General features: G+C 51.0%; 2 protein-coding genes across 2 annotated transcripts; both read left to right on the forward strand.

Annotated features, from left to right (window-relative positions):
* Positions 1-3,800: 3,800 nt before the first annotated feature.
* On the forward strand, positions 3,801-4,033 carry H257_14782 (hypothetical protein; the record flags this gene model as incomplete). Its single annotated transcript, XM_009842668.1, has 2 exons — positions 3,801-3,960; positions 4,023-4,033. 2 exons carry the CDS (start codon positions 3,801-3,803, stop codon positions 4,031-4,033), a joined length of 171 nt encoding a protein of 56 aa, XP_009840970.1.
* Positions 4,034-8,802: 4,769 nt separating this feature from the next.
* Positions 8,803-9,705, forward strand: H257_14783 (hypothetical protein; the record flags this gene model as incomplete). Its single annotated transcript, XM_009842669.1, has 1 exon — positions 8,803-9,705. One exon carries the CDS (start codon positions 8,803-8,805, stop codon positions 9,703-9,705), a length of 903 nt encoding a protein of 300 aa, XP_009840971.1.
* Between the last annotated feature and the right edge of the window lie 1,974 nt (positions 9,706-11,679).

An 11,679-nucleotide genomic window follows, 5' to 3' on the forward strand; every position in this document is an offset into this window, starting at 1 on the left:
ACGAACGTCACATCGCGGCTTGTAAGCACGTAATGTGTGTCGATGTTGAACAGCTTGAACCCTCGAGATATCTCGGGTAAGCCAATATACATGAACAGCATGCCTCGGGGAGACAGCTTGTTCACACGCATGGGTATGTTGACGTGTGCATACGCTACACAGCCAAATACGCGTAAACGTACGTAGTTTGATGAGGAACACTGCGTGGGAAATGGCTTCACCCCACAAGAACTGTGGTAAATTACCATGCAGTAGCATTGAGCGAGCCATGGTGACGATGATGCCCATACGCCGCTCGGCCACAGGGTTCCCGGGTCGGGGTATATGCATTCGTGTACGTAAGGCGGGTGCCGTATTCGCTTTGAATACGGACCCCGAGTTTAACATACTCCTTATCGTTGTCCATTTGGAGCGCTTGGATTTCCTCGAACTCACTGGGTGGTGAGTGATGGCAGCAAAGCTCAATGACGTCGGAGCGATAGCGCTGTCGTGCGTCGCGACAGAATGCGCTGAACTTGTCGTACAGGTCCGCGCGCTTTTGCATGATGTACACAAAAGTGTATCGGGTAAAGTCGTCGATGAACGTGACGAAATATCGACCCCAGAGATAGAGGGGATATTGATTGGACCCTACACGTCGGAGTGCACTCGTTCCAGAGGCCTCGATGAGTTGAGCAATTGGTTGCGTGAAAAGGGAAGTACTTTGGACTTCGATCTTAAGCATGTGTCGCACGAAGCATGGGCCATGATGGCCTGCCGAGAGATAGGAAATTCAAATACAGTCGAACGACGCCGCAATTTGCGTAGCTTGTCATGACTTGGATGGCCCAGTCGATGGTGCCATTGCATAGTGCCCTGTGCACTCGACTGCGTCACGAGGACGGTCGATGTGGGGTCGGCGATGCTCGGTGAAAGCCGCGTCGCAATGACATACAACCCGGTGGCTTCGTCGTAGGTAGCGGTGAACTCGCCGTCGTAGGTGGCTACAGTCCACTCCTGTGGGGTGATGGAGACAATTTTATGTCGATCCATATGTATTGCACGACCCACGGAAAATAAATTGAAGTGTTAATCTGGGATGTGATATACATCCTGCAGATAAATCACTAATGTGTCGTCGTTGATGCCAGCGACCTCGAGTCGGACTGTGCCACGGCCGATGACACGGAGTTGGTGGTCGTCGGCTGCACCAGCAAAGGATGAGAATAGTTCGAAGGTGATGAACCGCTCACGATGGAAAGTGGAGTGCTTGGATGCACCAATATACCGTCCAGTGACGGGATCGACTTTGCTCTTTGACAACCGGGCTGGTTGGAGACACATGAAGTGCCCATCCAGTACCCGTAAATACAAGTGATCGCGATACAGTAGTACTGTATCGAGCGAATCGTAAATACGGACTGAAGTCCTGTAATAATGTCGAAAGTACTTTGGATGTACTTGACTTGTCGGTCGACTGTTTTAGTCCCGTAAATGAAACATGTGAATGTTGTTCATCTAAAATATGTCGAGGCATAAATGCCGGCATGTGTGCGTGAGACGTAAATACGGAGTCTGGTCACATTGTTGACGTGTGTTCTGCGACACTAACGTACGGATAGAGCCGCGCGACGCGCTGCGGCTTTGGCTGCGCTGGGGGGTGGAGGCCTGTTGGGCGTAGCCTTGGTCGACCGGCGGCGCGCTGCGGCTGCGGCTGCGGTGGCGCCGGTCGTCTTTGTTGGTGCCGCTGTCGTCGCGGTAGTCGCGGTACCGGTCACCTGAGCGACTGCGGTAGCGGGAGGCCGACTGACGAAACGGGCTATGGCCGCGTTGATCGTCGCGATAAGCGCCGTAATCGAGGCTGGTGTAGCCTGGATGGCCGCTGGGAACGTAGCCTGGTGGGCCGCTTGATGCGTAACCGGGTTGGCCGCTTGATGCGTAACCTTGGCGAACAGTGTTGAGAAAGGATGTTCCGGTTCCTCCACCGCGCCCGCCACCTTTGCCATGGCGTTTGCCACCGCGGTGGCCGCTTGGTCCGCCTTGAGTGCGTCGACCACCACCACCTTGGGGTAATTCGCCAGGTGGGATGGCAGCCCATCCTTTCGGGTAAAAACAACAGTGGACACCCTGTTCTGATACTGCCCTGTCAGTCAGGTAGCAGCGTCTGCTAGCTGTGTAGGAGGTTTTTGTGCCTTCTAGAGGCTTTTCCTCAGAGTAGAAGTCAGCGCAGACATTTGGTCACGGAACATCATTGGATGTCGTGATCAATCATAGTTAGTTTTGATTGGCTGGTTCTTTCCAGTCAGAAGTAATTCACTTCCAGTTATTCCTTCTGCCTGCCAAGTGCCTGTTCCTGCCTACTGCCCTTCCAACTGGTTATGAGCCTTCCACCCGCTACCTCTCGCACTGTCCTACCGTTCACGCAGCGCCTCCTCGGCGCCGAGAACTTCGACGAGTGGTTCTTTGAACTCACTACCGTCATCCTTGCCGGTGAGGATCTCACCGAGATGGCGACTCAGTGCGCGCAATTCGAGACGGCCACGTCCATGCAGGGACTCCGTCGTGCCTACAAGGTGCTATTGAATGATTGCAAGCGCATCCGGCTGCACCAAGCCGATGCGGCAGCACTGCCTGCCGGCGCAACGCCGCTCCTACCACTCACGCTCGACGCCCACCAACCCTTGGGTCCGGAGCTCACCGAGTGGCTCGCGGACAACCGCTCGACGGAAGAGGCGATCGCGAGGTCCACGTGGATGAGTTGACCAAGTTGGAGAAGACGGCCATCGCGCACTCATACGCGCTGGTCTACGCCTCCTTGTCACCCATGGTCCAGCGTGAATGCCGCTGTCGGAATTCGCGACGAACGTGCGCATTGCATCATTTCGTCGCTTCGGCGGAAGTTCTCCAGCGACGAACAAAAACATGCAACGGCCATCTCCGTTTACCAACGGTTACACACGTTCAACTTCAAGCCTCACATATCGTTGGATGTCAACCTCCAAGCCTTCGACAAGATGCGAACGGCAGTGAAGAAGCTGGAAGGGCGACCCCTCAGCGATAGCCACTTACAGTGTATCATCGGTCCTCCTACTGGCACTACCTGAGTGCATCGCTCCAGACCTGTTCGTATGGTGCGGCGCTCAGCCGAGCATCCCATACAAAACACATGCGCCAGTTGCTTGAGCAACACTGACCGGGCTTGGTCACCAAGAACCCTCATTACCTAGGCCCAGCGCCGATCGCCGCGGCTGCACCGGTGCATGGCTGGGCAACTGCGACCGCGACAACGCGCTCTAGCGCATTGGCACTTTCGGCCTTGCTCGATTGTTTAAATCAGGTTTATCTGGAACTTTGTATTCTCAAACCACCTCACCTCTTACTACAGTAGGGGTTAAGTGCATCTCAGTCGTTTGCGATAGCTAACCACTAGCGATACAGTAAACCCCGGAGATTTACCATCACATGTACTTACCGGGGGTAGGACGGAGATTACAAGGCTACTGGCGAAAAGGTGTATCCGGATGTAATAATTCCCTCATTGAAACAGTATTTCGGGTAAAAATCAGTGGAACTTTTCAATGACTTGTTAATGGAATCGCAAGGTGAGCTACCTTGCTCCTTTTAATATCCAATCACAGTCCATCATAATTCGTTTCTTACACATGATTGGCTATAACACTGGCAGAAGAGGTTACAATTTTGAACTGAGCTTTGTGTGATGCTGCTCCGGAGAATTGTGCACTGATGAGTTCACTCTGACTATTTCGAATGTTGTTCTCCCCTTACAGCTAACATTATGTTGTGCGCTCAGTTGGGTCGCAATGTCGTGGCGGCTCTGGTGGGCCGACCCGGTGGCGCAAGACGTCTTGGTGGTACCCATGGCAAGTGCTAAAGAGATGGCTTTAGCACTTGCGATGGGTACCACCAAGACGTCTTGCGCCACCTGCCCGCGCAACAACGTGATCACACCAGCCAGGAGGTGTACGGCATCGACACGGACTGGATGGTGGAATGAGGGATGACCATATTCATTGGGTTAGTAGGCAAGTGGTGATGTTACTGAAGTCTAGACCTGTTCAAATTCACCGAGTCCTGAATACTGAACCACATCGCATGATCTTGGTCTCATACACAGCCTACATAATTATCGCAATGCTCCTTGCATCAACCGCCATCACAGGAGTAGAATATATCGCAACAGGTTGTGTTGAATCTACGCAGCGATTTTCGTGATTTCACGGCATCTGATTGGACAAATTGGATAATTTGAGTTCGCAAGGTGACCTGCCTTGCGAATTCCAAAAATAGATAGACACATGAAATATAATAATCAACAATACAAACTTGAAGATAAATTTCATTGAAACTTTACAATTTCAGAATTATTTATGGACTTCGCAAGGTGCCTATTTCAGCTTGCATATTCTGGTTAATGGGTTTTGAATCGATGTGAGGGCCGGAGTATTGATTTAAGGATATTGAAATAGAGCGATGGCAAAAATGAGTAATTACTACTTCGTATGACTGTCCACTTGTTTTGTGATTGGCGGGATTTTTTTAATTTTGAGCGTTCTGTGTCGCTGATTAATGCACCCAGAAAGCGCAAGAACTCATCTTTGATTGGCTAGTTTCAGCGCTTTCTGAAACATTTTGCTTCAAATTTTATGCTCCCTCAAAGAGGTCGGTTGACCACCATTGGAATCTTACGGTGAGGATTCAATTCTCCACTTAACGCCTCCAAAACATATATAGCCTATTAGTACTCATCAGGACATGCCTCGCACAAATGCCCCGTTCGCCCCGACGCCTGAACGATGCAAGAAAGCCCAGGAGAACTTGAAGCCCGACCAACGCTGCGCAATGTACGCCAAGCTTCTGGAGTGCTCAGTTGGCGGCGAGCTTCCGTACGGTTCACAAAAGAGTATAGCCGAGCGGTTTCACTGTCATCCACGGACGGTCAAGCGCTTGTAGGACCTAGGACGCCTCTCAGAGAGGAGCAATGGCGGCGTTGCTGTGGTTGCGTCGAAAATCAAGGGTAAGTTCTCTATAATATGATATTTTTACGAAATATATACAAGTATTAAATGTTAAAGGGAAACTGTATTAGGGAATTCTGGACGCCCAAGGCTAAGAACAAATGAAGAAATTGAAGCTGCAGTAAAAGCTGTTCCCCAGTTCAACCGCCAAACTCTGCGCTCCTTGGAAGCACAAAGCAAGATACCCAAGGCAATTCTCTTCCGGCGCATCAAGGAAGTCAGGACTCTGAAGGGCCGATCAAGCTACATCAAACCCCTCCTCACGGATAACAACAACGCCATACGACTGGAGTTTGCGAAAAGCTTTCTTCGACCTTCAAAAGGCGGTCATCTTTTCGCCAGTATGCGAAATTGTGCATATTGATGAAAAGTGGTTCTTTTTGACGAAGGTCAAAAGAAAGTTTTACGTGTATGACGATGAAGAAATGGTGCATCGTGGAGCAAAGTCCAAAAATCTCATCACGAAGGTGATGTTTTTGGCCGCCGTCGCCCGACCCCGTTTCGACCACAACAAGAAGGTGGTTTTCGTCGGCAAGATTGGCGTTTGACCATTTGTCGAGGCTGTGGCAGCCCAGCGAACAAGCAAGAATCGGCCGAAGGGACCGGGACCCTCATTCAAGTCTCCGAAAATGTCAACGGAGATGTTTACGAAGCGATGGTTCTCGGCAAAGTTGTGCCTGCCATTTTGGAGTGTTTCCCAGTCGGTGACCTTGAACGTGGTGTGTTTATTCAACACGACAATGCCTGTCCCCATCGTCGAGTTACCACTGCTTTGCTGCGAAAAGAAGGGGTGTCGAATGTTAGCATGTTGAATCAACCGCCAAACAGCCCGGACTTAAATATTTTAGACTTAGGATTTTTTAACGCTATTCAAAGTCTGCAGTATCAAAAGTGTACTCGTTCAATCGGGGAACTTATTGAAGCTGTGGAAGATGCTTTTGTTAAATTTCCAGTAGACACAGTATGTAAGACATTCATTACTCTGCAAAAGGTGATGCAATTGTCCATTGAAGAGCATGGTAGTAATAATTCTAAACTTCCACACATGGACAAGGAAGCTACCATTGCTGACTTACGGCATTCAATGTAAGATGCGATTCATCTACACTGGTCAATTCCCAAGAACAAGTTGAGTCAGTGCTTGTATAAAAATAAGAAATAAAAATTCCGAGTCAATATGTCTTGCTCGAGGTCAATACAAATACCAAGACGTTTTAAAACTAGCCGGTATACTTTAATCAAGTCAAACAAGTGGACAGTCATACGAGAACAGAGTAGTACCTTGAAGTACGTACGTTTGTCAGAGCAGTTTCGTCGTCTAAACGGTGTGGCGGCGCGTTGTCAACGAGCATCAAGATTTTGCGGTCCTCCGCCACCATTCGTTCGTTCAAGGCACCGAGGTACGTGTTGAAAATCGTTCTATTCATCCATGCCTTCTTGCTTGAATGGTAGTAAAAACCAAGTTGCTGACCTGTGTGTCGATTTAAACATCTAGGCTGCACTGCACGTCCAATGAACAGCGTATAGACGATGTCAGCGCCATCTGCGTTGGTGGTAAGAGCAAGCGTGATTCGCTTTTTCGACTTCTTGGTGCCGGGGACTCGATGGCGGGTGATCGATCGGTGCGGCGACGAGCAGTAGAAGAACGAGGCTGTAACGGTAGCGAGCTTCACAGAGTAAATTGGAAAGTGATTAGATTGTCGTCTTAAACTACTAACGACGAAAATGTATACTATATATACTAAACTACATCAAGTAAATATTTTTCTCTACGGCTTCTTCAACGGCTTTGCCCGTTACTGGTGCGACAATCTTTAGCTTGTTCGACAGCCTTGCCATCATTTTGTTAACGATGCGACAAGCTGTATTCTTGGTCGGCAACCTTGCCATCGCTACATTCTTCCCCGGTTGTCAACTTGGCAGCTTGGATTCTTGAACGCAGCTCTTCAAGTAATCGTTTAAAATGGGAAATATGCTTGATACTACGCTCAAGCTCCCAAGTTGCTTCGTGTTCGGGCAAACCATGCCACTTGACTAAGTACTCTTTCTTCCGATTGAACTGCCGTTGCTTCAACAGCCCTTCAACGACGTGCAGTTCATTTCCCGCGTCATCGATAGGAGTTGCTTTGGGTATTGGTCTTCCTTGAAATCGTTCTGGGTTTTGGACATGATGCATCAAGCGATCCACAATGACATCGTAAAGCCTGCTCATGCTTCGTGGCAGCTTCAACCGCATCGCATTGGCATTCACAACTTCTTGTATCTTGAACGGCCCAATGAATTGTGACACGAGCTACGCCTATTCAGTCTTGTGTTTGACTTGAGCATGCTTCAACGGAATGTTTCGCGTCGCCAGCATCACATAATCGCCTTCCTTGAACTCTATCAACGATCGTTTCTTGTCGTATTAGTTCTTTTGTCGAGCTTATGCTTTTCGAGGTGTCAAGTGCCATGCGCACGAGTTTCTTGCGGTGTTCCGCAAAGTTCTTTGCATACTCGTTTAGTGCCTCGATCTCGTTCAGTGCTGGGTTGCGTAACTTTCTTCCCGTGTCCACTTCAATTGGTGTCAACCCCGTTGACGCTTGAACTAGGCTTGATGTGCATACTCGATGGTTCCAAGATGTTCTGACCAGTCGTGACCCAAGTATGAGACTTGGCATCTCAACGCATCTTCGAGGGTTCCGATTTTGTCGTTCGGTGGCTCCATCACTTTGAAGATCATGGGCGTCATGCATTGCATGACGACCCGCCGTCATCATGCAATGCATGACGCCCATGATCTTCATCAACTCTTGCCAAAATTCACTCGTGAACTTGGAATCTCGGTCGCTGATGATAACTACGGGCAAACCATGGTATCGCACGACTGCATCGAAGAACTCCTTCGCTTTTTGGAGAGCATCGACGTTCGACGTTGTCGCACAGTATGCAGGACCCTTTGACGTTTTGTCAACACATGTCATGATCGCATCCTTTCCGTTCGAGACTGGTAAGTCCGTGATGAGTCCATCGAAACTGTGTGCCAACATTCCTCAGGCGATTCGATCGGGATCATTCTTCTATTCGCCTTGGCGCTGCTTGACTTGTATCGCACACAAGTTTCACACACCCCAACTTAGAGCTTCACGTCTTCTTCAAGACTGCTCCAATAACACCATTGTGCAATGTGCAATTGCGTTCGCCGTACGCCGGGATGAGCTGTGGTGCTTGTGGCATGACTCTGCGAAATAATCTCGCCCTTGAGGTAGTCGTCGTTTGGAACGCACAACATCCACACTTGATCCTTCGACTTCACGAAGAAGAGTCCATCTTTCTTCTCGTACTTGTCTTCGTTCTCAAACTCCTTCGTCTTGGCGCATGCTCGCACAAAGCGTTGCTTCAAGTTATCGTCCATCTTGATCGATGAATACGAAAATTTCTCCGCGTGGTTGATGACGAGTTGATGCGGGACTTCGACATTCGACACATCGACTTCCTCCCCTCGAGAAGGCAAATTCATCATCAATTCCAAAGTGGGAATGTTCAAGCACTTGATATCATTCACTCGATCCTTCCATCGGTGAACACAACGATAGCGTTCGTAACACGTAGTGGCACACTCCAACAATGACCTCGGAATACCAGTATGTATCCCAAGGCTATGTACACAAACAAGCCTACCAAGGCCATTATACGCCCATGGATCAGTCAGTCTGAGAATTCCATCCAAATTCCTATCACATCACCACAAACCCTTTCCAGGGCGTTTAGGCAGCCCACAATCCCTTTCCTCATTTTTCATTTCGCCATGAAGTTCTCCCTCCTCAGTGCCATTGCCCTCTTCGCGGCGGTGGCCACCGCTCAAACCAACAACACCATCGCGGACATCGACGGCCGCGGTCGATCGCCCGAGGAGGAGGATGAAAACGAAGGCAATGCCGACATCAACCGCGCTTGCCACCAGGAAAACGCCAACTATATCCCGTCCCTCAAGGCCGGAGAGTACTCGACCAGTGCGTTCCACAACTGCTTCCGCACCGTCGACCAAATCAACGAGTTCATCGATACTTCGGTCGCCCAAAACCCGAACTTGCTGAGCAAGTTTGCCATCTCCAAGACGTTCAAGGGGGCCACGATTTACGGGTACAAGCTGACCAAGGGCAACTCGAAGTTGCTGTACTTTCAAGCCCTGCAACATGCTCGCGAATGGGTCGCGGGGTCGTCGATTCTGTTTTCGTTCGCGTCAATTCTGGATGACATTGCCAACAACAAACCCACGGCCGCCGACGAGTACGACTTGTACTTTGTGCCTGTCGTCGACGGCTATGAGATCTCATGGGAAGAAGGCCATCGGGCCCAGCGCAAGAATGCCAACGAAGTCGACTTAACCCGCAACTGGCCATCTTTCTACAGCGACCCCAAACGCCCTACCAAGGACGACGAGACGTACCCCGGTCCATCTGTGTTCAGTGATCCTGAAACCGCGGGAATCAATTACTTTCTCATATCCAAGCACAAAGAAATCGAAGGGTACCTCGACATTCACGCATGGGTGGGGTCCGTCCTGTACCCTTACGCAGACAATATAGAACCCATCGGCGACGGGTTTGACGAGAAGTTCGAAGTCCTCGCCCGTGGATTGCAAAGCGTAATGGGAGAGTACAAGACTGGACCGAGGCACACATTGCGCTTGTTGTGGTGGGCGACTTAACCCAAGTCCCGCCATGACACAGGTGGTCCTCAACCGAGGCCACCGGGTGCCGACCCTTGGCGAACCGACACGAAAAGGCGTAGTATTACTAGTAGTACTAGGACGAAGAAAACAGAACACCTGTCCCAGCCAACTGCCAGAATCTCACTCTTGGTTCTGCAACGTCGTGCTAACCTCAAGTCAATCAAGTGTGTGGTTTGCAGGGAGTCGGCACTCCCCCATTTTGTTGTTTGTGTTGGCACTGGCGTGGGAAACAACGCAAAGTATACTTTAGTTCCAGTGACCTACGGAACTGAGAGCAATGGCGAAGAACTCAAAAGATCACGCCCAGAAGCCGAAGGCCGCGGCAACGGCGCCAGCAGCTGCGAGCAGCGAAACTGAGGAGGAAGTACCAGTGACGGAGCCACCGTTGGTTCCGGTAGTTGGAGGGACCACGGATGTGCTGCCGGCTGTGGAAGAGTCCAAGAGCGAAGAAGTTCGGAAAGCGATGGAAGAGCTGGCTGCGGCGAAGAATGTAGCGGGTAGCGCGCGAGCGGTGTCCATCACCTGGGATGAATCGCGGCGGCGATATGGTGGACAAACCATGGGACCGAACTGGGAACAATTACCACGACCCCCAATCGAAGGCGCCTATGTTGACGAAGACTACCCGCCGCCAGAGAAGTCCGATGCCCAGAAGCGATCGGAAGAAAAGGCGGAAGCTCGAGCTAAACTACGTGCGGAGAGACGAAATCGGCCGGACAGTACTCCTGAGAGCGAGGAAGAAGAAAAAGAATACCAAGAAGAACAGCGTAAGCAAGCTGAGCGGCGGCGAATCAACAAAGCCAATCGTCCCCCAAAGGAGAAGCGTGTCGACCATGCCAAAGTAGCGCGTGCGGCCCATGATCGGCGGATGCTGGACACCACCCTACGAAGCAGTTCGGGATGGGGACTTCTTACGAGTGGACCACCGACGCCAAGCAGCGGAGGATGGGGGCAACTTCAACTCCAGTGGACCTTCATTGGTGGTGACAGATGTCCAACCCCCTCGGATCACCTGTATGGACAGAACATTCCTAGTAGTTGGGTGAAGAAGCGGGAGACATATGAGGACAAGCTACGGGCAAATGCGCGACGCATGGGTGGCGAGTGGCGTCGGAGTGCAGTAGGGTGGATTCCTTCCACTGACCGCAGCCTCCTGAAGGCTACATGCACCTATGTTTGGCGAGTGCCTGTGGAACAACTCAGTGAGGATGACTACCGCGACCGCATCATGGAAATCGTCGGACAACCAGCGACCAAGTGGACACCCACCAAGTCAGACATGCAAAACTACTGCCGGGCGCTGAGTGTCGACCCCCATGGAGACGTGACCAGTCGCCTGGTGTCATTTATGGAGCGGGTTGATGACGTCATCGACGAGAACGGCTTACGTCAACAACTCAAAGATTCAACCATGCTGAGAACGTTCGTGAAGGTGGTAGCAGCACGTGTCACACCCAGGTACCTCCGCGACAGAGTCGAAGAGCAAATGAAGACCGTGCCGGCGAACGATCTGGTGGCCTTTGCGGATATCCTACGAGAACAGCTCGGCCGAACGCATGACGTGGACATGGTCAATCAACAAAGAAACAGCTATGGTTCAAAGCGTGGCCGTGAAGAAGACGACCAAGGGCGCCGCATTACGAAACATGCGAAGAAGGCCAACCAAGCTGTTCGAGATCAGCGGGAATTACGAGGAAATTACCCACGTCCATAAGGTGGATATATCAAGCCGGAACGAAGTGCGGCGGTGTGGTCCCCGTCGACGCAAAAGCGAACGGGGGTCCCACCGGCCACAAAGTACGGACCGCAAGCGAACTCGCGCCCAAGACACGACGACCGCTATGCCCAAGCTGTGCGTGATGAAGCACGCCCTCGATTTGCACCCGGCCGGGATGACCGCGGCATACTCTGCTTTGTCTGCCAGCAGCCAGGACATATGGCCCGGGAATG

Source organism: Aphanomyces astaci (genome assembly GCF_000520075.1).
Source record: "Aphanomyces astaci strain APO3 unplaced genomic scaffold supercont1.62, whole genome shotgun sequence".
In the NCBI taxonomy this organism is placed as follows: domain Eukaryota; phylum Oomycota; class Saprolegniomycetes; order Saprolegniales; family Verrucalvaceae; genus Aphanomyces; species Aphanomyces astaci.